General features: G+C 45.3%; 1 protein-coding gene across 13 annotated transcripts in view; it reads right to left on the reverse strand.

Moving 5' to 3' along the window:
- IQSEC1 (IQ motif and Sec7 domain ArfGEF 1) overlaps positions 1-27,342 on the reverse strand; it is a 334,245-nt gene that overhangs the window by 122,687 nt on the left and 184,216 nt on the right. The window contains exon 1 of one of the 13 annotated variants that reach the window (XM_064668006.1): positions 22,502-22,999. The exons of the other annotated variants lie outside the window; for them this stretch is intronic. Coding sequence (XP_064524076.1) covers positions 22,502-22,578 — 77 coding nt within the window. The 5' untranslated portion in view covers positions 22,579-22,999. Of the gene's footprint in view, positions 1-22,501; positions 23,000-27,342 lie in introns of those variants that run through there. 13 annotated transcript variants of the gene reach the window in all.

Consider the following 27,342-nt stretch of genomic DNA (forward strand, 5'->3'; position numbering starts at 1 on the left):
CAGAATTATTGTATTAAGGCTTCAAGACTCCCTGTCTTGGGAGCTTTCTTAGTCCTCATCTCCAGGGTTTCCCAACATGACTTACCTGAACTACTGCAGTAACAACCCCCACCACCAAACCCTTCAATGTACTTACAGATACAAACCAACTGTCTCCTCCTCAAAACAGCTTCACAATATTGACCATCCATGGAGCTTTCCCAGGGTGCTCAGAGCTTTCCCACGAGGCTCTTAAGTGCCTCAAATATACTGTCTTGTCTTTAAAGTCAGAGGAAGTGATCAAATATTGATACAAAACACTACAAACCAGTAAAGCCTATTTAACAGTTGAATACATGCTATGAAATATAGACTATCAGATACAGAAATAACTTGCAAAAGGTTCTTTTGTGTATGTGCATGGTTGGGTTTGTTTTTTGCTTTAAAGAAGCAGCTGAATAGTCACATGGCTGCTACTAGTGCTGTTCAGTGTTTGAGTCCTCTCTTAACAGTCCTGGGACTTGTATTAATTAGAATCAGACTGGTCTGGAGTGGAAGGGATCTAAAGATCATCCAGTGCCATGGGCAGGGACACCTTCCACTAGACCAGGTTGCTCCAAGTCTTGTCCAACCTGGCCTTGGACACTGCAACTGTCTGATTTTAATTCTGGGTATCTTTGCATGAACACCCATATCCATCATTGCTTTGAAAGGGCTCACACACTTTAAGGGAGTCTGCTCCCAATTTCTTTAGAAGCCCCACTGGTCCCCTGTTTTGGAGGAAATCACTTTTCCAGCCTGTTTTTGCCCTCGACTCTTTTTGCTCTCTCTCCCCATGTTACACAATGGATTGTTACAGGACAAAACCAACGTGTGGGGACAACAGGATGAGAGGAAGCAGAGCACAAAAGGCACTTAGGAACTGTCATTTACACCCTTTCCAGCATAATTTCTCACTCTCCACCCCATTCTTCTTCCAAGGAACACCAACACTATGGCTGTCCCTGCAAGATGGGCATTAAATGGATTAGTCTCCCAAGGGATGGTCATGAGCTACTGTGCAAGACAAATCCGCTCGAGTGCTCAGAATATGCAGGTGGAATAACCAGTAAAACACAGTGTTTCCAGAGCCTGAAACAGGATAAACAACTTGGGACAAGCTTTTCAAGAGGTTGCCTTTAAGGTTCAGGTTCTTTTCCATGTGTTTGTTTTCAAAGAATTAACACTGGAAAGAAGTCAAGTATTTATCTCCATCTCAATGGCCCTTTTCCTCCACAAGTGTTTGTTCCATTAACTTGAAAATATACAGACAGAGAAATTCTATCATCAGGTCTTTGTATACATGGCCAGAAAACCCCACAGCTGAGCACACTGAGGACACAAGGCTGGAGGGTTACTGTGTGTGGAAAAGTGCTGTGTGCCTAGAACAGCAGGATTAAGCTCTCCTAAACAGTCACAATAAAAAGTGTGCCTAGTTTTCACTCATTCTGAAATATCAAAAGATAATTTCAAACAGATAAACTACTGAATGGATTAATCTGCCCCAATTTCATTGTTTTGGTGCAATAGTTCATTCTTCTTGATTTGAACATGACAGGGAATTAAGCCATACAAACATCTGCTGATAAAAATGCATCTACCTGTGCAGAATTCCTGTGCAGCTGTTACAGACCTGCAGGCCTTTTGTGGACACCCAAGAGTTCTAAGTAAATTGGAACTGAGCTTTAACTCTTAGCTGAGCACACAAGACTAAAAATATGCAATATAAGAAATGTAACTGCTAATTTGGTTCTCAAACTTGTGTTAAATCAGCTTCCATTTCCTTGGGAACATAATAAACCCCAACAATAGCAGCAGTGAGGCTGTTTTGATGGCTTTTATAAAGGCTTTTTTATAACCTTATCTGCCCATGGCTATTGCTTCTGTTCCCTTCTTCCCAAAGGCAAGCAGGGCTTGCTCTCAGATAAGAGGATCCAAGGCAAAGTACAAACGTGCCTTTTATCTTCCTAGAGGCATCAGAAGCTCAGCATGTCCTTCCCACAGCTTCCTCTGAAATTGCCTGGATGCTTTACCCAGTGTGGCCGTGGGGCTGGATGTGCCTCCCAGCTGGACTTGGAGATAACCCTGGAATGATTTCACAGCATCACAGAATGGCCTGGCTTGGAAGGGACCTTAAAGCTCCTCACCTTGCACCCCATGCCCTGGGAAGGGACACCTCCCAGGGGTCCAGGCTGCTCCACAAACACCCTGTGGCTGTGGCAGGACTGACCACAAGCACACACTCCCCTCCAGCCCCCGGGAGAGGAGAGAGAGCCAAGGAGTCATTTAGTGGTCAGAGGTGGAACAAACGTTCAGGAAACATGAGCCAAAGGGATTCTCCTCCGAGGCTTTGGGCAACAAACAGGTGAGGTTGTGACCCCACTGTCCTTTCAGCAGGAACAGAGTTATTGGAACACATTCCAAAGGCTCCCGAAAACAGAAAGGTCACATTTCCCTTGGCAGCAACCCACACTGGCTCTGTGTCCTGCCTGTTTGACAGAGCTACCACAACCTGCCCAGGGTCTTGGAAATCCCTCTTGCTTTAACAGAAAAAAGCATTCAGGCTGCAGGTGGAGTAGCATGACCAGCTCTCTGCCAAAGGTCATGGCCAGCCACTCCTTGTCACGGGATTCTGCAGCTCTGCTCGGTGTGACAGCACACAGGAGGTACCACAGGCACTGCAGGGGCACAGCAGCTCATGCTGCCTCAATTTGGCACTCGAGTGTTTGGATGCTTTCTTAAATCCTAATTTCTTAAACCTTAAATCCTAGGAAACCCGAATTTCCAGGTTCTCCTCTGAAAGACTGCATTTCTTGACACCTGAATAACACCAAGTGATACTCAGGAAGTGAGTATTGACACAACTGTGCCTGTGGACATAGCCCAGTCCTCAAGGAGATGTGGTAAACCACTGTGTCCAAGAGGACTCCCATATTAGAAAACCAATTTATGTGAAAATAAATAGCTTTCAGGAGAGCTGAACCAGAATGCTTCATGTCAGGGTGTAATTTCCCTGTGGAACTCCCAGCCCTGGTGTTCTCCCTGTGCAGAACAAGCCCCATCAGACCATGAAACTGGCCCCCTGATGCTACCAAAGAATATTATTCATTGCTCTGATATCACCAACTAATGAGAAGTCATTAAATGCAAAATGGCATGCACGTTGCTGAGACTTTTCCAGAAGCCCAAGGCAGGTGGGACAATCTGCAGAGTACATTTAATTGTTAATTGATCAGCCTGCAGCTTCCCACCCCAGTGCACTCAGCATGGAAACGCTCCACCAGTGCAGCAGCTCAGGCCATGGCACCTCACCTTCCTCCAGTTCTGCTGAAATTTCATTAACCAGTAAATACAAAAGTGGTGGGCTTTGATTTTATTCTAATGTATTTGTCTGATCCTGCAGTTGTCACGAGACTCTAATTAAGCAGCTCTGCCATCCCCCCCCAGCAGTGGGGAGTACAGGAAACCCCCCCAACCACCTCAGAACACTTCAGATGCCTCAGTCACTTGATACCTGTCAGGCAGTTAATTATACCAGTGAATTACTGCCTCCTGCTACAAGATGACTGAACTCAGGACACTTTGCTTACTGCATGAATTCTTGCTGGTTTTATGATTATTGTCAAAGAAAATGATTAATAGGCAGATACTGCATCGAGAACAGCAAAAACATAGCAAGAATTAGATTTTACACTTGTATGGCAAAATGAATTCCTACTAGAAAAGGAATAAAGCCTTTCCCAGGCATTTAAGCAGACACATTTTTCCTTCAAATCATTTCACGTACCACGTTTTCATACTATGATCAATCCACAGCACAGATGTTAATGACATGATTCATAAGCACTGCATTGAAAAATACTCACCAATTCCTAAAATGTCATCTGACTCCTCCTGGAAAATGCATGATCTTGTTAAAACCAGATAAGCTCAGAGCTTTATGTTCTTTCTACCTAATTTGCTTTACAGTCCACTAGAAGATAATTCTGTTCAAACCGAAGAGCAGGTAACGCTTCCATATAATTTGTTTCTTTGTCTGTATGCTCAGAGCAGAAAGACCCAAGCTGAAAGGCTGCTTTAGGAGTTTGGAAAATATAAAAAATACAAACAATTGAGTAATTTAACAGCAGAAGTGGTATCCTTTCAGAGCAAAGCCTAACTGCCCATTTCTAGGTATGTCTGAGAAGACATCGAGCAGCAGTGGAAGCAGTAAAACCTCAAACAACAGTTCTGTTCTAAATGCTGCCACATACATTTTTACCATATGCCTCACCCCCAGCAAGCATTAAAGTAAGCTCCCTTAAATATAATGGAACTCCTCCACCACTAGACAAACAATTCTCCCAGCTCAGTAACCTGTGGTTCTGCTTCAACAAGCTCTTTTGAAAGGTCTGTGTAAATAAATAATAAAACAGGCTGTTAACTCCTCTAGACTGTCTGGGATTAGGTTTCTGACTTCTAGGGTTTCAGTGCATCTCATTAGAACCTGCACCCTGCAAGGACAGAGCCTGGGCAGAGCCTAAACCCAGGGCTGCTCTCAGCCCGAGCTCAACGTTTGAGCTAAACATCGCTGCGACTGTTTTAAAGCACAGACATTAAAACTCGAAAGCGGGCTAGAAGTTGAATCAATTTTTAGCTAGAAAAGGTCTTTTCATATCAGAACAGCTCAGCAGACTCAGCCTTTAAATAAAACAAAAACCCCTTTGAATATAAACCTGGTGTGAGCAGTGACTAAAGGCAGCCTGCAGACCTCAGGCTGCTGCACCACATCCTCCCAGCATCCCAGAGTGGGGATGGTTAGCAGGGACCACTGCAGGTCATCTAGTCCAACCTCCCTGCTCAAGAATATCTTCTGCAATTATTTGACCTTTCTTACGAAACACACACTGAAGTTCATAAGGTACCTGGACTTTGTGCACAGGTGGCAGTGTCTGTGCACTCCACGGCAGCTGACCCTCACCTGAGGGTTTTCTGCTGAAGAAAGGCTTAATGATGTGCAAATATTGCAAAGTAACACTCGAGCAAGGATTAAACTGCAATCACTTGCTGTCTCTAACAGCCCCTACTTACACATTTTGAGCTTTTATCAGTAATACAGAGTACAAGACAAAAAGAGCACACGAAAGGACTAAGCAGGAGCATTTTAATGAGTGCTTGTAACAGAGAAAAGCAAAAGGAGCTGGTGACGTTCTGGCCCTCTGCTCCAGGAGGTCTGTAAGCTGTAACCAATTTGAGCTCGCTGAACTTAAACCACAAACCACTCATTTACATGAACAATCAGAGTGGAATAATCCAGCCGTGTAAACACCCAGACGCCCTAGCTGAACACAAGCAACATTTAAAGACAGTTAAATGAGTTTTTAAAAATAACAATTCAAAGCAGAACCAAAGGCACGTGTAATTCACCCCTTGAACAAGCTGCTTCAGGCAGAGAGCCTGAGCTCAGAGCAGTTAATGCCACGGTGATTCTCCCTCCAGGACGCACCCACCACAGTGGAGGAAACACGGGACACTCACCCAAATCATATATTTTAATGTGCAAAATGCACAGGACACGCTCACACAGGATTCTAAGGACACCAGCTCCATCCCAGCCTCACCATGGTTTGTTACACTGGCACTGAGAGCTTATTAAGCGCTAATTAAGCACTGTGTGGCTATTGGCACTGTCATGCTGGGCAGATCTTCCACCCCAAAGGAAGACTTGCACGAGGATAATTACAGCTGCACTGGATTAAACACAAGCCTAATGCCTCCAGAAAGCCCTGCACTGTGTGGAGATTAAAGCATCGGGATGACTAACGATGACTTGCATTCGGCTTTGTCTCGTAGCCTCTCAAGTGGACCACTGTGCAGATGACAAAGGAACCCACACAGAAACTGAATATAAAAATATACACACGTTGGAGATAAATATGGAAGTCTCTGTGTTTGGTTTTTTTTGTTGTGTTTTTTTTTCTAAATTTTAGAAGTGAATTTTGAGTGGTTCTCATTAGTGTTTTAAGCCATGAAATAGCTATGGGAAAATCACATTGTTAATGTCTGCTCTTAAGAAAAGGTGCCAACTCTATTGCTTACCATTGAAACAACACAGAACAGATATTCTCCTTGTCCAGGTGATTGTCACAAACATTAACCCTGTGGGTGCCAGGAGGAACAGCTGAGGTGGGTGTTCTAGTTGCCATTTCTGGTGAAAACTGCCTTGCATAAATTAAATATCTGACTCTACACCCCATTATCTTTGGCCATGTGTTAAAGAGCCACAGGAAGGGAACTCTGCTGATATTTGCCCAGGAACTACAGAGCAAACTATTCCCAGCCCTGGCTCTTCAGCCCATACTATTGAATTGATCACATTTAGGTCACATTTAGGGTAGCTGGAGCTTTCATGATGAGGTGGGGATGCTGAGAACATTTATCAACACCTACTCGAGATACACCACACTGCCTTTATGTGCTCCAAGCTTCCACAGCTGTCCCTCCCCTCCCCAGTTCCAGTAGCTCGTGCTGCCCCCAGTGCCACTGAAGCCCAGATGGGAACCTTTCACTGCTCAGGGTGTGGGTTTTGCTTGATGAACTCACAGCACTGTTCTGTCAGTCTTCAGGGGAAAAAAAAAGCCAATGCAGACAACTAAAAATAAAGTATGACTGAACCCAAATGGAAAATGTTTGTAGCAGAAGGAAAATAAGGGAAGAAACTCCCTGACAGCTCAGACTGAGGACTAATTCTTACTTTTTTCCAGATGTGGAGAGCACTAAGAACTAACTATTGACTGCTTTCCTCCATTACTTGCAAGTGGAATTTTAAGATGCAAGCTGAAAACTATGTGTTACATTACTATAAACCCTGTAATTTATTCTCTGTGGGCTGGGGATCTGCTGATTCAGATGGCTCCAGTCTCCAACCACTAACCCCATCCCTGTGCTGGCTGGCACATGGGACACCACCGAGGGACGAGTCCTTCCCCACACAGCTCATCTGCTCCCTGTCCTTCTCTAACATGTTCTCCTCTGCTTCAACACTGCCAGGCTCCTACAAATACCATGGCAAACCTGAATATATTGATAAATAATTTCCTCCTTGTATATTTGCCTCTCCCCCACTCACGATGGGTTATTAAAATGTAACTTTAACAGAAATAAATGACTGCTGATGCTCTCCCCCGGTTCTGCTTTCAGGCTTTGCCAACTCTCTGATCCTGGGAAAGTTTTCCACCTGCAAATACCATCACAAGTGGAGATTCCCCATCAGAGGAAAGCAGTGCTATTTACTGCAATATTCCCTCACAGTGACCTTCAGAGGAGTGGGAAGGACACTGTTCCCCCTCCACACCCAGACTGGGACAGCGATGGGCTCAGTGTGAAGGGTGAGTGACTCGAGCAGAGCTGTGGTGACAGCACAGCCAGTGACACTGTGCCCCTTGCTCAGGAACAGGGCTGGTGACAAACACCATTATTGCCATTTCCAGAAACATCAGAGACATTGCACAGCACTCTGGGAAGGAGCATTAACACCTCCCGTGCAGGCAGGGGCTGCAGCCACCAAGGAGAGCCAAAACCACCGCGCTGTGGCACGAGCCACTGCTCACCAGGGGAAGAGCATCATCATCCTGTATCCCATAAGGTGGAAACACAGTGCAGATAGGATAGGAATGACAACTCTCCCTCCCTGGATCCCTGGGAACGCCAGCTCTGGATGGGCACTGTCCTGGGATGTGGGATCATCCCACTGCTTGTTCCATGCCAGGGGGGTGTATCCAGACCCTGCCTCTCTTGCCCAGAGAAGCTGTGGCTGCCCCTGGATCCCTGGAAGTGTCCAAGGCCATGTTGGACGGGGCTTGGAGCAACCTGGGCTAGTGGAAGGTGTCCCTGCCCATGGCAGGGGGTTGGAACAAGATGGGCTTTAAGGTCTCTTCCAACCCAAACCAGTCTGGGATTCTCTCCTGCTGTGCCTTGGGATACAGCCTGGCAATAGTGAGGCTTCAGCTGGCTCAGAGAAACGAGCTTTGGAAGGACACAAGTTTCATGTTAAGTGCAACAAAATCAGCTTTGGCACAATAGTGAAGAAACCCCTTCATCTTTATAACTTTTGCAGTTGTGCTCTAGAAGTAGGCCCACAGCAGAAAACCCCCTTTATTTAGGCAGTGCAGTGTTTTTCCACACCACACCGTCCTGCTCTCTCCTGAGCTTCCAGCTTTATTCCAAAACTCTCCTATACTAAAAGCAAACTGGTGCCTTTTATTCTACACACATATTTTCCTTTGCAAACAGCCATGACCCTACAGGTTTAGGGTCTAGCCACGTCAACTTACACACACACACACAGATGTAGGTGATCTCTGCCCAGAAGCCAATTAAAACAGACAACAAAGACCCTCAAATATGTTTTTCTAAAGCTGTTGGAGTCCAGTGGAAACAAGACCAACCTCAAAACCTAGTTCATAATAATTTTCCTTTTGGAGTGGGGCTGTTTTCCCAGCAAGGCATAACCCCCCCCATTCAGCCTGTGTGTATGGAAGGGGCTGGGGGACAACTGGCCCAGTGTATTCGGTGCACTCACTGCTGCTTTCACCAGGGCAGGGAAAAACAGACTCACTCTGCTGGTACAGAGCACACTGAGGCTCATTGAAACCTCCAGCAAGGGCTCCATGGGCTTCAGAGTCTTCCAGAAAGGAGAGATGATGCAAGGAGGGAGAAGGACTGGGACAAGCCTCACACTTGACGGATAAAAAATGAGCCAGATTGTTTCTGAAGTCTCCCAAAACACAGGGAGAGCCTCAGGGTCTCTGAAGTAAGTCAGAAAAGCAACCTAAGGTGGTAGAAATCTTTTTCCACAAAGGAAAAATTCTTTTTTTATACTCTTAAACTTATTGGTATCGCTGCCAAAGAAAATAGGATCTGCGAAAACAACCAAAAACATTAATTGAAAATCCCCTCAAGTGCTGTAACACAGGGGCACGTTACTTTGCATTATGCTGGCTGTGAGAACCACCAACAGCTCTATAAATAAGCCCTGCTGTAAGGAATTCAGCTAATTTTCAACCTCCACAGCAGTAAGGTCACCCACGAAATAAAGAAGTGGCTGTTTGCAGGAGATCACAATTTGCATGTTAAACGTCAGAAAATCACCACACCCCAGGCCTCTGAGGAACCTTTAAAGCTTAGTCTTAGCAGGAACATCCACCCTCCAGGCTGAGGGGTTTGCAGAGGACTTTTCTCAGCCAGTTCCAGCAGCACCAAGGTCGGGATGAGCATCTGGGCTGTAAGGACTGCACCGATGTGGTTGGTTTCGGGCTTTCCCTCTGCTCCTGGTTCTAAACACAGATCTTAAATCAAATGACTTTTATTTTAATCAAATCCTCTCTTGGGGATTCTTTCCAGTTTCTATTATATTGACTCACCATCTGCTGGGAACTAAGGGACTTCTTGGCTTTATTTCGGTACCGTGATGATAACCAGCTTTCCACAGTCTCGTTCTGGTTGCAATGAAAGTTCACGCAGGAATTCAGGCTCTATAAACTATGTCCTCAGCACAGAATAATTACCCAGTGTGAAATGCAGTAATTACTGAGATTACATGATTTCTCCAGGGACCTGGTGTGACCAAAGGTACCATTTAACCCCTGTAACCATGTCCCACAAAGAACCCACCGCCTGGAAACAGCCAACTGTTTTTAAATGTATAAAATCGCCGTGAGAGCACACCATCACCAAACATCCTCTTTAATAGCTCCATTCCTGGAATGAGCTCGGCTGGAATCCACAGCAACTGCTCTTGGCAGGGAGCAGGCAGCGTGTCAAACATGACCCACCTCCAGAACGTGCCATGCACAGCACCCACAGCCCCTCCTTGGATTTAAGCCTCCTGTGTTCTCACAGGTAAGGTCATAGCACCACACCAGCTTAGAGACACTGGAGGCTCAACTCAGAGTTTAATCCTGCCCTAAAAGCCACCTTCTTTTCTCCCCCCTCCTCCTTTGTCTGAAGCAAGTGATGCTCGCTGTGTGCTAAGAACAAATGGATTTGGGAGATATAATAAACAGAAAGTTATGACAGGCAAGCATTTAAAGGAAAATAAGAATTCTTGAATTTTCATTCACTAAAATAAGGTTTCTTTCATATTCCTACTTTTTCCTGCTTGTAAATGAGACAGAGGTATTTCCAAGAGCAAATGAGCCAGAAGATTTCCAAAAGATTTCCAAAACTCTGCAATCATGAAAACTCCGCTTTGCTTGAAGATTTTTTTGCAATAACCCTGTATTTTTCTTGTCACAGCTTTAGTATAATGACAAGCAAGAATCCACCCTAATAATCCTCTCAGCCTCCTGAGAGTTAACTCTGCAGGGTGCAGGACAGGCGAGCTCTAACACATGCAGTTTTCAGACTTAGCCCCGAAACCAAGTTTTAGATCTTCTCCCCGTACCTGATGGTCCTGACAGAAATGCAGTATTTCCACATCAGGTTCCACACGGCGCTGCCATCCCCCTTCATGACCTCCCCCGACGTGTCTGCGAAGTGAAAGAGGTTCCAAAGAGCCCAGGGACCGAGTCAGCTCAGCAGCACACGGCACAGTTAGTCCAAGCTCAGGCAGCAGCCAAGCACTGATTCGAGACTTCCAAGTGAGTCCTCCGACCTCCACTCAAATGAACTCCGGGAGAAGGCAGCTTTCCCATCTGAACTCTCGGGTTACTCCTTTCTTCATGATTTATAAGATTCGTTGTTTACATTATTTGCAAGCCAGAAGAGATTATTAGAGGCTGTTCAGAAAGCTCTGTCTAGCACTGCTCCACGTGGTCAAGCAAGAAAACCCTACCTATGCAGCACCTGCACCAAGTTATTCTAATTTATTTCACTTCAAAAAAAACCCCAGCCCAACAACACTGCCCTAGAAAATCCCTTATGAGCACTGTGAATGCTCACCAAATACACACTACATCAAATGGCTTAGGCTGGAGAAACTCTCAGCTGTTTGCAAAATTTTTTGTGTACTGTAATAAACTTTTCAGTGCCAAAAAAAGTAATGAGTCATTTTCCAAAGCTGGATTTGAGCGCAGACGAAGTCATGGCTTTCAATAGCGAATATCAGCTATGACACTCAGCCTGGAAATCACAGCAATATTAAAATGGCAACAGCTGATTAAAAATAAAACCCCCAAACAAACCAAAAAACCCAACAACTTATTGATTATGCATATGGAATCCTTTTGCTGTGCTGGATAAGTTTAAACACACAGCATTTATTGCCAAAAGTTTCACTCGAATTTAAGCCCCAGCACACACTCACTGGCATCAACCTTAGGGAAGTCTTGTTATTGTTGCTGTAGGACGAGCGTTTTAAATCCTGCCCTCGTGCCTCCAAGACCACCCCGAAAGTCAGAGTTGCAGCTCTGACAGATTAAAGCTCCCTAAGCTCTTGCTCAGCCCACTCTCTTCTCTGCAAAGAGGTCAACAGCACCATTAGCAGGGGCTCTTCTGGATCAAAGACATCAGATACATGTTTATATTATAAAACTTAATTAAGCAAGAAACGAAGTTCACGCTGTTTCTTCACAGAATGGAATGATTTTATGATTAACTGTTTTCTGTTGCATAACTCCGTTTTCTATAAGACCATTTTATCCAGGATCTCATGACTGCTCCCACCATTCTGAAATATATTCTGCTTTGGGAGTTTCTGATAATGGTTCCTGGAGCAAGCTCTTGACGGCTCATAAAAAAAAAGTCAGACCAAGCTCCACAGTGGATTTTACATTTTAAATCAATAGGCTTAATGAAGGAAAATTACATTAGAAACTTATACATCTGTTCTTAACCACTGGAATACATTTCAATGCTGGAAAAAGCTACGTCAGTTGAGGCAGAGCAGCTGATCCCTGTCCAGCACCTTCACCCACCAACTGGAGAGATGAAGTGCCTACGAGAGAGACTTCCTGGGGTGTGTACTGAGTGCACTCGAACTATTTCATTTGGCATAAATAAACCCATTATGTAAAGGGTTTAGAACTCGTTGTTTCTTTTGGGTGCAGTACGAAGGTATCAAACAGCACACTCAGTTGTGTCAACTCCATCTCTTTGAGCTCATATCTGAGGCTCCAGGGGAATTGATATATTGAGATTATACACTCCTTGATTCCCCTGCAGTCGCAATATTTTGACAGTACCAACATCTGCAGGAATTGTATTTTTATCTGTCTCTAAAGATAGATTCAGGGGATGAGATGTGCAAGAGAATATTTTAATCACCGTCTTCATCCACATTTCTCAAACCTGTGCACAGCCAGTGCCCAAATGGATGAAAATAACATGAAAGCATCATGGGGCAGAGGTGAGATGCTGCAGGGTGGTTTAGAGGGTGGTGTGTTTTGTGGGGTTTGTGTTGTTTGGGTTTTTTAAATCATTGCTGCAGCATTTCCCATGAAAATGAGAAGATTTATGAAATACTATAGAGACTATTTCAGCCCTTGAGCTGAGTTTGTCCCCTGATTCCCAAAGAGACCTGGCCAAATGAAGGTATCCCTCCTCTAAGCAAGCAGGGAATATTATATTATATTATTATTATTCTGCAGGGAATATATATTATTTAATATCCATCCAGAAAATGCTGCACACTATGCGAATCACATAATGAGCTAATATGACTCGTATTTCAGTTTTATGATCAAATCTCAGCTGTAAATAAATGCTGCTTATTCTGGTGCAAATCTGAAGAAGGGATTGCTGTGAAATGCTCCTTGAGATGATATTTGAGGGCAATGTTGAACCCCCAGGATCCTGCAGAGCCTCAGGAGGGCAGGGGGAAATGTGCCAGGGCGCGGGTGCTGCTGATTCCTGCACACACCCAGATGTGAAGAGCTGGTGATTCATCAAACCTGCTGCTAATTGTCTCCCATGATGGGCTGCCTTCTCTGAAAACAGCTCCTCCAGAATAAGATTACCAAGGAGGCAACAGAATGGATATCAAAGAGAAAATGGACAGATCAGCTATTTTTTACTATTTAGAAAAACCTTATTCAGGACTAGAGGAGCAATAAGACAGTAAATCTCTTTTGTCTCCACTGTTTACTTTGCTCCCCTTTGTTCCCAGTGACATCACTGTGTCACACATTAGCATATCAAATGATTTCACTGTTTTGAAGCCCTGTTTGCTTTCCCTGTGGGACAAGTGGAGTCCCAGCACTGCAGGGGCCATTTGGAGCCGTGTCTGTCTTCAACAGGGATTTTCCATTTTGTACCTCCACCATAACCTACTGTCATGATTCCAGCGACAATCTTCTCCCACACTCAGGTGTGGCCCACAAATCCCAGGCAATGCTGAGCCTGTGGGTTGGTACAGGGCTGTGTGGAGCCATTGCTGCCTGCCTGGGTTATTCCTCCTCTCTGGGTGTGGTGATGAAAACTTCAGTTATCTCTTCCCCTCGCAATAAAACAACAGATTCCATTCCCAGGACATCACTGCCCCCACCCAGCCCCACTGTGCGTGGGCCTGTGCTCAACTCCCCACACACAAATACTTATTTGCTGATTTTTTTCTCCCATTGTACTCCCTGGAAACCTTCACCAGCTACTCCCTGTTTGCAAGCACCTATAGCCACATGTGTCTGGAGCCAGGACAGTGCCCTGCTCGTGGGTCATGTACCACAAACTCTTAGTCCTGCCAAGGTGCAAGGAGAAATTCTGCCTCTTTCCAAACTTGCTTCCCACTTCAGCACACTGGTTTTTCCCAGTTCAGCATCAGTATGTCTCCCCAGGACACCAGGAAGGTGACACTGAGGGTGGGGAGGCCCTGGCACAGGTTGCCCAGAGAAGCTGTGGCTGCCCCAACCCTGGAAGTGCCCAAGGCCAGGTTGGACAGGGCTTGGAGCAACCTGGGCTGGTGGAAGGTGTCCCTGCCCATGGCAGGGGGTGGCACTGGATGGGCTTTAAGGTCCCTTCCAACCCAAACCATTCTGAGATTCTGTGACACTGAGTGGATTTTTATTTTTGTTGGATGCATTAATAGGCTCAGTCATGAGGTGCTGCCCCTGCATCAGAAGGTCACTTTGTCCTGAAGTTTCCCCCGTTTATTTCCACATTTCTACATCAAGTGGACACACCAGATCTTTTGCTCTTGCATTTTACTGCCTGTAAAACAGGGGAAGTGACTCTCAACTTTGCAAAACATTCTGCACCTCTTTTAGGAGGCAATCTTTAATCCAAACAGGCACAATCCCTAATCCAAGGTGGTTGTTACACGGGCAGGCTCCAATTGCTCCCGGGAGCTGAGCACACAGTGGAGGTAGCTGAAGGTGGGTGCCCTCCGAGCTGGCCCTGCCTGAAGTTCAGTAAGCAGAAGGGATTCAGAGCCTGCTCAGCTGCAGGAGAGCTTTGGCTGCAACTGCTTATGCAGGTGAGTTTGTGAGGCTGCACCAAGGCAGCCTGAAATGCCTCACACACACACACACACAGGTTTTGTTCTGCTGGCTGTGCACAGGAGCAGGGAGCAGCTGCAGGGCAGGAAAAACCATTGGAAGAATCAATAGCACAAAAACCCTGGGAAAAATTCAGCAGAAGTTTGTCAGAGCCCTCAACTTGGCCACTGCCAAGCACATACCACCCATTTGAGTAACAACAATAGGATTCTCCCAATGTTTTTGATTGCTAAGAGAACCCAGAGCAACTACACTGATGGAGAGCTTAAAATCCTTAAAAAAAATGTTGGAGGGAAGGCAGGGAGGTAATGGCAGAAAAGAATCATAGAATCACAGAATCATTGAGGTTGGAAAAGCCCTCTGATATCACCAAGTCCAGCACTGCCAAGGCCACCACTAACCCATGCCCCCAAGGTTATCCCACATCCACACGGCTTTTAAATCCCTCCAGGGCTGGTGACCCCACCACTGCCCTGGGCAGCTGTGCCAGGGCTGGACAACCCTTTCAGTGAAGGAATTTTTCCTAATATCCAACCTAAACCTCTCCTGGCACAACTTGAGGCCATTTCTGGAGGAACTGGAGGCTTTTAATCTATTTTCTATTTTTTACACTGGAAACAAAGCTGCTGCAGGCAAAGATATTATGAGGGACATAAATCACTCTGAGTATTTAAAAATGCTACAGCTGAGGTTCCTTTACGAGCTGTAGGTGGTGTGTTACTTTTAAATGATATTAATAGAAAGGCAGCGCTTAATTTGGAGCCTCACACTCTATTACTCTCCCCCCTCTGGAGATTCATTCCTATTTGGCAGCAGAGCCTGCAGGATGATAAGCAGAGGGTTCAGAGAGGAGAGGAGCCCAGAGTGTCACCAGAGGTAGGATGAGGTGGTTCAGAGAAAAGCAGCACCCAGGACACGTTATCTGATTTGGTTTTGGATAAAGCCCCTGCTCTGAATGGTGCTTTACAGTGGCATGTCTGCAGCTAAGATAGCCTGAGTGCTCTAACTGTGCCTTAGGCTCAGCCTAAATCAGGTCAGTGTAACATTCCTGCCATAGGGAAAAGGGCCTGCTGCAGCCTTCAAGGGTGAAGAATAAAATTTGCCTATTTTGCTGAAGTTTTTACCGGGATGAAATGGTCACAAACCAGATTTTAACATAATTTTTGTTCTGATGTACATTATTCTTATAGTCATTTGACAAAAGGAAAATGTGACTGTTGGAGCTTGCCTGCTTTGGGTTGTCACTGCAGTCCCAGACCTATTTTTAACTTAGGTAGCATTCCCCTTATACAATAGCTATTACCAATTAAGGATTGAAAGGAGTCTTACAAATAGATGGAGTTTAAATTTTTAGCTTGAAAAGCATTCTGGCTCTTTGGACAACTTACAGCACCTTTAAACCTTCAACTTGCAACACACCAACATTTTGACTTAGAGAAGGGGTTTAAATAAAATATCTTCACCACGTATTTTTTTCCTCAGCCTTCACTGTATTCTCTTTCCTTCCCTTTTAACTTCCTTTTCTGATTTTTCACGACCAGAATATGCAAACCACGCTGTTTCCTGGGAGTTGACAGCAGTGACAAGCACACACCACTCCTTCTGCTCAACAAACCCAGCCTGAACCTGGCATTTTGATAAAGGGCATCCCCCTCATCCCCAGCATGCTGGAGAGTTTAGGATCCTTCACAGAGGCCCCTCCAGGACCCTTCCAGCTGCAGCTTCTCCTTGGATGTCTCCAGGCCACCACTGTGCTCCCAGACTCCCTTTTCTGTGACTCAGTCTTGGACGACTATCAAAGGAAACTCAGAAAGCTTCCAATTCCCCTCTGCAGGGCACTGAGCCAGAGGCACAATTAAACTGGGACTGCTCCAGGGGCTGCCCATCCACTGCATCTAAATACAGGAGACACTGGAGGGGGAAAGAAGAGCCTGGCAAACCCTCTGTGCTCCAGGGAGGCAGCTAAAGGGCAGGAACCCCCAGCCACAGCCCCAGCACAGGTTCCCAGATCCTCACAAACCCATCAGACTTCAGAGCTGTTTGTGGAAGGTTAAAATCTGTACCAGTGCAGAGAAGGGAGAACCTGAGGGCTCACAGATGGTTCCTGGGTGAGAGGGAAGGGGGGGAGAAAAGGAAAGTTTCAGGAAGCCTGGGGAATGGATGTACTGGAGCCTGCAGGGGAGAGGCAGGGAGAGGCAGGCATACACAAAGAACTGTCTCTGGTGTGGAACCCAGTTTAACCCAGTTCCAGCACTGGTAAGGGGAGAGGCATCAGGCAGCCCCATAGATCTGTGCAGGGTTTGGGCTCAGCCATGCCCCATCCCACAGCACAGCTCAGTTAACCAGGGCATGGAAAGTCAAGAGATCCCATCAGATGGGAGGAGGGGATCCCAGGCTGGGAGGAAGAACAGCCTGGGAAGTTGAGACAAACCAGAACTGTGAATTCAAGGCATTTTGCACAATGCACTTTGAACACCTGCACCAAGACTCTTTTAGATCCAGAGAACAACTAATGACGTTCCAAGGAAGGCTTCCACCAGATTAGCAGGTATTTCATGTATTTTCATTTAAATTTCTCAACTTGGAATCAGTTCCTGAGTGCAGACAAATCCTCTGATGGCTTTTAAGGCATTTTGCTACTTTGTGTATTTATTTGAGGGTTTCCTCTTAATCATTTTTCTGCTGACTGTGGGAATACTGCAATCTGTGCTGTTTGCAGGCTGTGCTTCCAGAGGGCGGGGGATTTGGGAGGTGGGGGAAGCTCTCAGCTGCTCTGCAGTTGCATAAACATTGCCAAGAGGATCCTCTGGAGAGAGATCTGTCCTCCAGGCCATGACTCAGCCCTGCTCTGGATGAAGTCACTGTCAAGTGAAAGCAAACTATTTGTTTCTAACAACATATATGGTGAACTCTCAATGCAAGTTCAAGGCGAAGCTCCAGTAACTTCTCCCACCCACTTTGCTCTTAAGATACTGCAAAGGAGCTCATCCTTAACTGACAGCAAGAAACACAAACCCACTGACATCACTGTCCATAAGTGGCACAAGAAGCTCCCTGTTCTCATAAATGTGAACTTAAGGATTTTCCCCCCCACCACTTGCTGTTACTGAGGTTTGTAACCAGTATACAGCCACTGCCTCCAGGAATATAGGATTATAGTAATGTATAGAACTTTGCCCCCCTTATTAAATCTGTTTTTAAATAAGGAATTAGTTATGTAGGAACGAGCGACCGTTGAGTTCTTTGCAGCTTTTTTAATGCTGCATTTCCCTTAAAATGCAGCACTGCCTGTTATCCACCTCATCTGAACCCACCTCACATAACCCCACAGCAGAGGCCACGCTGTTAACACCAGAAATGAGGAACAAAGACTTTCAAAGCACATTCTTTTTAACAAAGAGTTAACCTAGAGGACAACCCTGACATAGATCATCTAAAGCCCATGTGCTGTCTTTGAAACAGCATCTAAATTAAGGCAGGCAATTCCTTTAATGGTTTCAAATGCTACAAATTTTTCTAGGATAAGAGTGGGAAAGAGGATGAGCTGCAGCTGCCCTGCAGAGTGCAATATCAGAGTGGCTTTAAGTAGCTTCTGACACTCAGATACCCTGTGACATTCCAGTATGGCAGCAATAAGCTGCTCCTACCAAGCCAATTCATCAAAGCATCTTCATTTATAATCAGCACTGAAACATCCTCATGGGAATGAATCATGTACCAAAAGACAGACCTATTTTGCCCAGAGATGGGCTTAAGCACATGATTCAACCTATCCTGAATCACAGTGTTGGAATTGTGAGTCCCAGCTGAAGGGTGGCAGAAACAATTTCAACTAATCCCCGCTTCAAAAAACCAGTCATCTCTCCCTCTGCCTGTTCCATCAGATGCTGGCTGCAATCAGATGCTCATTAGAAATGGCCCTAATTGTTCTGCAAGGGACTTGTGCCTCATTTATACAGGCCAAAAGGAAAACTGCGAGTGAGAAGAAATAATTTGAAAACTGCTGTGCTTGTCAAGCAAAGGATTCCAGCAATAAGGTGGCCTTTGTGAACTTGGCATTTTCTTTATGTTTTTTAAAATACTTTTACTTTAACAAGATGAGAGAAGACATTCGGGGAGGAAAAATCTCCAGATGCCAGCGGCCCTCAGTGCCAGTCACACATTTCCTCACCTTCTGCTTGGTCTTTAATGCAATGCTAATGGTAACAATTTCTTGCTTGGGCTATTACACACCAGCTGGCAGCAGCACAGCACGAAGCTTTACCCCCTGGCTAAGGAAAATCCTCACTTTCACATGCTAAACCTGAAGCCACATGGTTTTATAATAATCCTTGAAGTAAAGCACGAGACATTCATCCTCCCAACCCCACAGAAAGCCGACAGTGATTTGCTCATATCACACTTTAATCTGTCACAGAAGCACATCCCAGCACTTTCAGTGCCTGCATTCAGAGGATACCCAAACCAGCCCTTAAGTGAGGGTTCTACAGCACTGACCAAAATGCCCTCGGGGTTAATGACAACAGAGCTCTGAAACCTCATCTTCATAAAGCAGTGCATTACCAAACATTTTTCAGAGCAGGTTTCTACCCCAGTCCCCCCGGTTTGCTTTATGCAATTTGCTGCAACTTGGATAAATCAGGCTGTTGGTTTCTGTGCACACTCCTGGAGGCATGAGCAGCATCACCTTGCAGTGACTTTGTTTAATGAATATACATGGGACAGGCAAAGTCCTGGCTACTGAAGATGCTGCCAAATTCAAAGAATGGACTAAAAGTGCAGTTGGTGTATTTTGTCCTATTTCCCCCTCTCCCTTGCTGTGCTGAGAGAACAAACTCTAGAGAATCTCTCTCTCTAGGCTGGGTGTCTGCCCTCACCTGGGCTTCTCCTGAGGAATGCCATATGCCCAGCTTGTCACTCTGGGGTTGGATTTTTACCTTGTATACATAAACACATTTGAAAAACTGTCCTGGTTTTACTTTGTCCCATCACCCAGACTCCCTGTTTTCTGGCACTGCAGCTACAGCCAGGGAGAGGGACTGGCTCATTTTCCTTGCCCTCCATCCTGCTCCCAGCTCCACAGCTCTGGGAGCAGGGCCAGCCCACCACCACAGCCCACCTGAGCCTCGCAGTGTAGTCTTGTTCTCAAGGGTTTGAGGAAGAGGCCCCTTTTCTAACTGTGCCAGCCCTATCCCACCACTCCCTGTGTTCAGGGTGGATGTGACATGCAAGAGAAGTTGCAACACCCAGCACACCCTGCACACACTTCTCTTGAAGTCCGTGGATTTCAGTATAGACACACAGTTCCATGGAAGTGTCTCCCAGTGCAAGATAAAAATTATACAAATATAGACATATCCACACAACTCTATAGATGTCCCAGTGCAAAATAAAATTATATATAAATCAGAGCTGTCCAGGTCAAGCAACAGACATAGAATCACTCAGGCTGGAAGAGTCTTCTGAGATTACTGAGTCCAACCATTAACCCAGCACTGCCAAGGCCACCACTAAACTATGTCCCCAAGTGCCACATCTATGTGGGTTTTGAACACTTGAGGCTGTTCCCTCTCCTCCTGTCCCTTGTTCCCTGGGAGCAGAGCCCGACCCCCCCTGGCTCCCCCCTCCTGTCAGGGGGTTGCAGAGCCAGAAGGTTCCCCCTGAGCCTCCTTTTCTCCAGGCTGAGCCCCCCCAGCTCCCTCAGTTCTCCTGCTGCTCCAGCCCCTTCCCAGCTCCGTTCCCTTGTCTGGACATGAACCCACAAGAACTCCCTGAGTAACAAAAGCTGACAAACACAGCTGGATGTCCCAACAAGGAGCAGAATGTCACAGAGCTGCTGAAGCAACAAGAAACACTCACCACAGTTCTGAGCACTGACTGCAACTGAAACTAAAAGTCAGACAGTCCACAAAAGGAAAGAGAACAGTCCCATTTCATGTCACACAGGGCTTGCCAAGCCCTGCCAGGACATTGAGGGCACGAGGGGTGATGAGCAGAGCACTCGTGGCCAACAAGGAGTGTCTGAGTCACCCCATGTGGCTTCAGTGGGAGCTGGGCAGCTATTCCACAGGGTCTGTCTGTCCCTGGGTCTGCTCTGGGGTCTCCTGCAGTCACAGCACCACCTGAACACGGGGGGGGGGCTCAGAGGGTCAGTGCTGGTACCCCACAACTCCTTATTGCCCCTCTTCACCTGCAGCCATGGTTGGTCACCAGGGAATGTCACACAGAGCTGTCTGAAGTTTGCTCCTGCCCACGTTCTCTGACACATCTTCCCCCACCCCATGGAGCTGTAACAGAGTAGTAACTCTCATGATAACACTAAAAATTCATGTGGCAAGACTGACCTAATGGAAATGTTCCTCAAGTCCTGTTTTGGTTATCTCATTTCACACACAAAAATATGAAATATATACACAGGGCACACACAAAACCTCCCCACAGCCCCTGGGCTCTTTTCCAAGAGTGTTTTAAACAATCTACAGTTACTAATAAAAAGTAATTGAGAGTAAGTTTTGTTCTTTCTTTTTCATATGAACTTCCTTGCATTTAAGTTTTGTTATTCTGGAGCACCTGCTTTTCATGCTTGTTTGTCACTGTGCTTTAATTATTTTGTTTCACACATGAGAAAGTCGCAACTTTCCTTCAATTTTCCTTTTTCACAAAAAGATGACTGCAAAGTGCTTCAATATCTGATATTTAAGTGCTTAAGGCCTGTTTTTGCTTCTGTTCATGCAAACACACTGCAGGAGCAGGGCTCAAGTACATCCAGGTTTTGATGGCAAATAAATTAACTATCTGGAAGAAAATAAATGGACAGTGCTGAGCTATTGCAGAAGCTTCCATTAGGAGATGTAGAATAACTCTAGAGTAATTCATTTGCCACAAAGCTGGGATTTTGCCAGGAATCCAAGACATAAAGCTCGGGTTTAGTTGTATTTATTTGTGTCAAAACAGTCTGGCCACATTTCTATTATTTTAGATGGTTTCCCAGCAAGGAAAACATCACAATGGGCTGGGACTAGGTTGGAAATTTTTTGGCTTGGAAATGGAATCTGTGAAAAGCTTCAAGAAGAGGAGAATAAAGCTATCTTTTGAAACTTCACAAGCCAATGGTCACAGATGAGGGTCCTATATTACTCAATGCCAGAAAGTGCAGGGTACCCCTGAAACCTTGAAAAAGATTGGAACAGTTCCCTTTTCCAGCCTTCAGTCACTGCATGAAAAATTCAACTGCAATTAGCATTTAGTACAAAGCACTTTCTGTAGGCTGACAATAGGTAGCCAGAGCAGAAAGTGTACAGAACAAGAACGGAATCCTATTTTAAAGAATCGCACGGGGTTTGTTAACAATGAAGGGATCCCCCACTTTCCCCCCAGAAAATTCAAACCCATCTAATTCCCTCTGCTTAGTAGTGGAAATCAAGAGCAAGAAACCCCAAGTTTAGATTAAAAAGCATCAGAGTAAGTTCAGGGACATGTTAAATGGAATTGCTTATTTTGCTGTTCCATTAAATAGGCAAAGCTCAATGCATCTGACACCCAGACCTATTCTTTCCCATCACCATTCACCATCAATCATCTGAGCTGTGTGTCAGACCTGCCTAAGTGAAGTGCCCATTGCTCTGAGTGACTCTGATGTGCACTTTGTGCCGGGAGGGAGATGAACGATGAACTATTATATTACTAAATATCTCGGGGAAAAAAAGGATCCTCTCTGCATTACATAAATTTCCATGACATTTCAATTAATCTCCCAGTGCTGTTTACAGTCTGTACACTACACATTGCTGTGCCTAAGGATAAAATATCAGGGCAGAGAAAGTACTGAGTCTTAGCTGAGATGATCTAAAGTAGATGTTAAAACCAAACAGCACCTTCACATCTGCATGCACAGAGACAACAGTGGCTGATAATTAATGCAATAAAAAAAGCAGCTTTACAATCTTTGTCACAAGTTCTCGTTAATTCCCTACCACTCCCTTCTCCCCTGCCTTTCAGCAAGGGAGCAGAACAGCAAGGGAAAGCACTGGTGGCATCATGTGCCGAGAAGCATTTCAGAGTTAATGTTTTCTTACCTTTTATAGAAACCATGAAGAGGCTGGAGACATAAAAACTGCCAGTAATCCAAGCAGAAGGCCTTCAACTTCAGCATTTTCAAACCCTTCTGCTGCAGCGCCCGTGCTCTGCAGCGAGGTTTTAGCAACACAAGACTTTTTTGTTACGATTTGAATGACTCAAATCGAGTCCAACACACTCCTCTCCTTATTGCTGAAGTGTGTGTGTGTGGAATCGCCGCCGGTGCCACCAGGCAGCCCCGCACATGGCTCAGCACCTGCAGCTCCCAGTGCCCCCCGCTCATACAAAGAGGCAGCCGCACAAAGGAGACAAATTCATGGGCGCTCTTTGATCCTGCTCGCGGTTTATCTGCCCTCGAGTCCCCAATCCTACCGGGATAACTGCTCTTACACAGAAATCCCACTTCTCCTTTTGGCTATTTTAGGCCATTCTAAGAGCCCTCTGGACAAACAACGTGGATATATTCCAGCTCCGGGCTTTGACGGAGCTTTGGAAAGCATCCTTAGAGCTCCCAGAAGTTCGGCAAACGCAGGCGATCAGCTCGCTGGGCTCTGGCACCGCTGCCCGGTACCCACAGCAGAGCTGTGCTCCCAGCACATGGGGCTGCAAGTCTTTGCCCTTTTCCTTTTTTTCCCCTGTTAATCAGCTCCTCCTGTACCAGCGCATCGGCTCCATTGTCTGCGGCACCTCGGGAACTGGGGGTTTCTTGTAACGAGGAGGGGAAAAAAAACAGAAAAAAAAGGAAAAAAAAAAAAAAAGGAAGACGGGCAGGAGCTCAGACCCTCCCGCTCGCACACCAGATTGTGCTTATCTTGTTCCCAACGCGCTTTTCCAGGGAGCTGAGGGGGAAGGATAAACCAACCCCCGAGTCGCGGGCGCAGGGGGGACCACCGGGGACAGACGGACGGATGGACGGACAGCCAGACAGACAGCGAGGACAGAGGGACAGACGGACGGACAGCCAGCCAGCCGGCGGCAACGGACAGCCCTTCCGGGAGATCCCGGTGGAGCATCCCGGGGGATCCCGGGCAGGCACAGCCCCCCCGCCGCCGGAGCCATCCCCGTGCTGCGGGCTGGGAGCTGCTGGAGGGGGGAGCTGTCAAAATGAGCAGCATCTGCTATTTAAACCTCTGCTAGGCACGATAAAAGGGGGCTGCTTTTGTTCTGAGAAGACACGAGCCCAAATTTTTAAAAATGTCTGTCTTTTATCATGGCCCAATTCTACCACCTCTCCCCCCACCCCCCCTTTATTCTTTCCTCTCCATCCCAACGTGCACATGTACTGTTCAGGAGTGAGAATCAGAGAACAGAATCACAAAGGGCACGTTTAGAGTAGAGATTAGGAAGAAATCCTTCCCTGTGAGGGTGGGGAGGCCCTGGCACAGGTTACCCAGAGAAGCTGTGGCTGCCCCATCCCTGGAAGTGTCCAAGGCCAGGTTGGACAGGGCTTGGAGCAACCTGGGCTGGTGGAAGGTGTCCCTGCCCATGGCAGGGGTGGAATGAGATGAGCTTTAAGGTCCCCTCCAACCCAAACCATCCCATGATTCTATGAATCCCCTGAGCTGGGAGGGACCCACAAGGATCATCCAGTCCAACTCCTGGCCCTGCACAGACACCCCAACAATCCCACCCTGTCCCTGAAAGCGTTGTCCAAACCCTCCTGGAGCTCTGGCAGCCTTGGGGCTGTGCCCACTGCCCTGGGGAACCTGGGCAGTGCCCAACCAACCTCTGGGGGAAGAACCTTTTGCTGAGATCCAACCTGAGCCTGCCCTGACACAGCTCCAGCCATTCCCTGGGTGCTGTCCCTGGTCACACAGAAGAGGTTGGAGCCCATCCCTCCTCTTCTCCAGTCCCACAGTGAATGGCACAGAACTGATGTGTTGCAGGAAACATCACGGGCACAAGAGAACTTCAGTAGCAATTTATCATTTTTAAAAAAGTTTTTTTCCTGGTGTTAAATAAGAAATGGCCTAGTGGGGACTGACCAATGCTTGTGTCCAGTTTGCTGGTAAGTTTGCTTTTCCACAAACTATAATCTGGCTATTTCTTATGCTGTTTAGTTTCTGAAAATCACTAATAGTAAATATTTAGGCTACAGCTTGCAGTAGTGTCAAAGAGTAGAAAGGAACTTGAGTTCAACAGTTACAACAACAATACCAAAAGCAGAATCTGAAGAAATAATTAAAACCCAAAGATTCTGGCACTTAGATGGGTGTTTAAAACAAACCCAACAAACAATAAACCAAAAAAAACAACCAACCAACCAACCAACCAAAACCTAAAACAAAAAATTCAAACAAAAAGCCATAAACCTCCTCCAATCCCCTCCCCCCAAAAAATCCACAAGAATTTTAACACTGTTTAAAAAATATGAAAGGAAAACCGAACCCCTAAACCTTAACCTGAGGCTCTTTTTCACGTACACATATCTAGTTCCCCAAGTGCCTGGATAATAAGCTATATTTAGGGATCTATATAAGCTATATTTAGGGGGTTTCTGGTTTTACTCATTGTCACTGTTCAGTTACAAAAGTGTCTTGCATCTTCTTAGAAAACTGGTTTGTGTAAGTTTAATTGAAATGAAATTATAAATACATTGGAGTAAGAATTGGCAGTTTCTTTCCTGAAGGGAAGAAGTCAGTAAGTTGTGCCCAGACAACATTCAACAATGTTCCCATCACACTTTGTGTGGTATTTCCCTAAAAACACATTGTCCAGGACAGGGAACTAACAGATCATGGGAAAAGCAACTTGTATCAAAAATCTGCCTTTGAAAAATTGCCTTTGGCCTTTTAAAAGATAATTTCTTGTGAAGCTTCTCTTTCAAGTACCCAATTCCCTGTGCTGCCTGCACTTACTCCTGGGATTTCTTTCCGACCAGCACCAGAGCTGGGGATTCCTGAGCAAACATGACTGGTGAGAAGGAAGATCATCCCCCAACAATATTAAATACTGCCCAAGTTCAAGCCTATTTTTCTTCTGGAACTCACATTCCCTTGGGCTACATTAGCTTGGCAATCTTCAAGTGATGCCATCGTGGGAAGGGTATTTATATTTTCTTATCAAAATCTCCCACCCCAGCTTTTCATCTCCTGTTCTCCAGAGTATTTTATCTAAAGAGGAACTGAGGAAAGGCCCTTGAGACCCACTGACTCCTGGTGAGCCCAAACCTCCTGGCACTGCCTCTGCCCTGTGTTTGGCCATTTGTAGTGGTGCCAAGATGAAATCCTTTTCCCTTTGTTTCCAAGAACAAACTGCACCAAAAAAAAAAAAAAAAAAAGTTTTCCCTATCAGAACATTCTTATGTCTCAATGTTTTGATATTCCTTTAAAAAAGGCAGGAAAAAAAGAAAGAGAAAAAGATTATAACCAAGAACAGCTATTCCCAGCTATTCCCAGGATCAAGGAAGAAGGGGAAAGTCAGCCAGAGACAACTAAGCTCAAGGGACACTTGATCCTGAAATGAGACTTTTCAGAAAACTTATCCTTTGTCTGCTCACATTACAAAGCAATTTCTTTCTCACCATCATATCCTTTCCAGAAAAAAAACCCAACTATTTATCACCTTAATTATTTCTTTCTAAACAGTGGGCTTTCAGTGCCCAGAAGCCATGTACCCATGGATTTCCTGACAGCATCCAACCCCGATTATCCCACCCTGCACGCAGAGAAAATGCTAATTAGGACTTTTGCAAATGAAAAGCCCCACGCTCTCCATACGTTCCTCATTTCCCTTGTCTTCCAGAGGAAAACAACAAAGAAAATTAAGCTTCATCTCACGCTCACCCAGGATATAGAACTAGTTCTTTCAGAAAGGCATTTTCCAAAACCTTTGACTCAGAATTCCCAGGCCTGACAGGAGTAGGGATTTTTGGATGTGCTGCAGCTTCAGCACTGGAGCTGTGAGGGCTTTTCAGAGAATTTCTATAATCAGAGTTCAGCTCTGGCACAGCATGTGAAGCCTCTGACAAGGCTTTCAAAACCAGCCACTAAAAAAAGGGCAAAGTGAAAACACTCCAGTCCACCACCCCCTTTTTTAGGGCTGGTTTTCTTGCCAAATCCTGAAGCTCTGAGGCTGAAGGAAAACAATCCACTGAGGAGGGAGAACTTTGTATGAAATAACCCCAGCAGGAAGCCAGTGCTGGAGTTACTGGTGGACTGATTTCAAAAGTTGGGGACAGCAGGTAAATTGACTTGTCTACCTATATAAATCTTTAACCTTCACATATATTGAACTACTTATATTAAATATATATTTTATATATACATATAATATAAATAATTATAAATAAAAATAAATAAAAATAATTAGTAAACATTAATATGTAAAACATATACATAAATTTAAACAAATATTTATAAATATATAAATAAAATGATACAGTAATGACATAATAATACACTATAAATTTATAAATATATGAAATACATATTTAAAATAGATATTAAAAGTACATATCTTAAATACATATATTGAAGTACTGTTATTTATTTACTTACTGAAACCCTCATGGTGATATGCCAGGAACATTCCTGAAAATATTTCACTTGCCCAGAAAAACAGCGTATCCACCTACTTAGGTGGAACACAGGAATTGTAACTTTGCAGTAAGAAAACTGTTTTCAATGAGTCTTTCATGGCTTCAGGGTGAAATATTTCAATGGCTACACACAAAAACTTCATGGTAGCCATTCCTGCATTGTGGAGCTCTGGAATTTCATGGTGCCAAGACAGTGGCTGTACTCATTCCAGGATTCCCTGTGCACACCACATGTAGAAGTGGGATCACACGAGGATTACAGATCAGGTGCACAAAACAAGGTTTTGATGCTAAATTAGT

The sequence above is a fragment of the Pseudopipra pipra genome, chromosome 11, assembly GCF_036250125.1.
Source record: "Pseudopipra pipra isolate bDixPip1 chromosome 11, bDixPip1.hap1, whole genome shotgun sequence".
Lineage (NCBI taxonomy): Eukaryota > Metazoa > Chordata > Aves > Passeriformes > Pipridae > Pseudopipra > Pseudopipra pipra.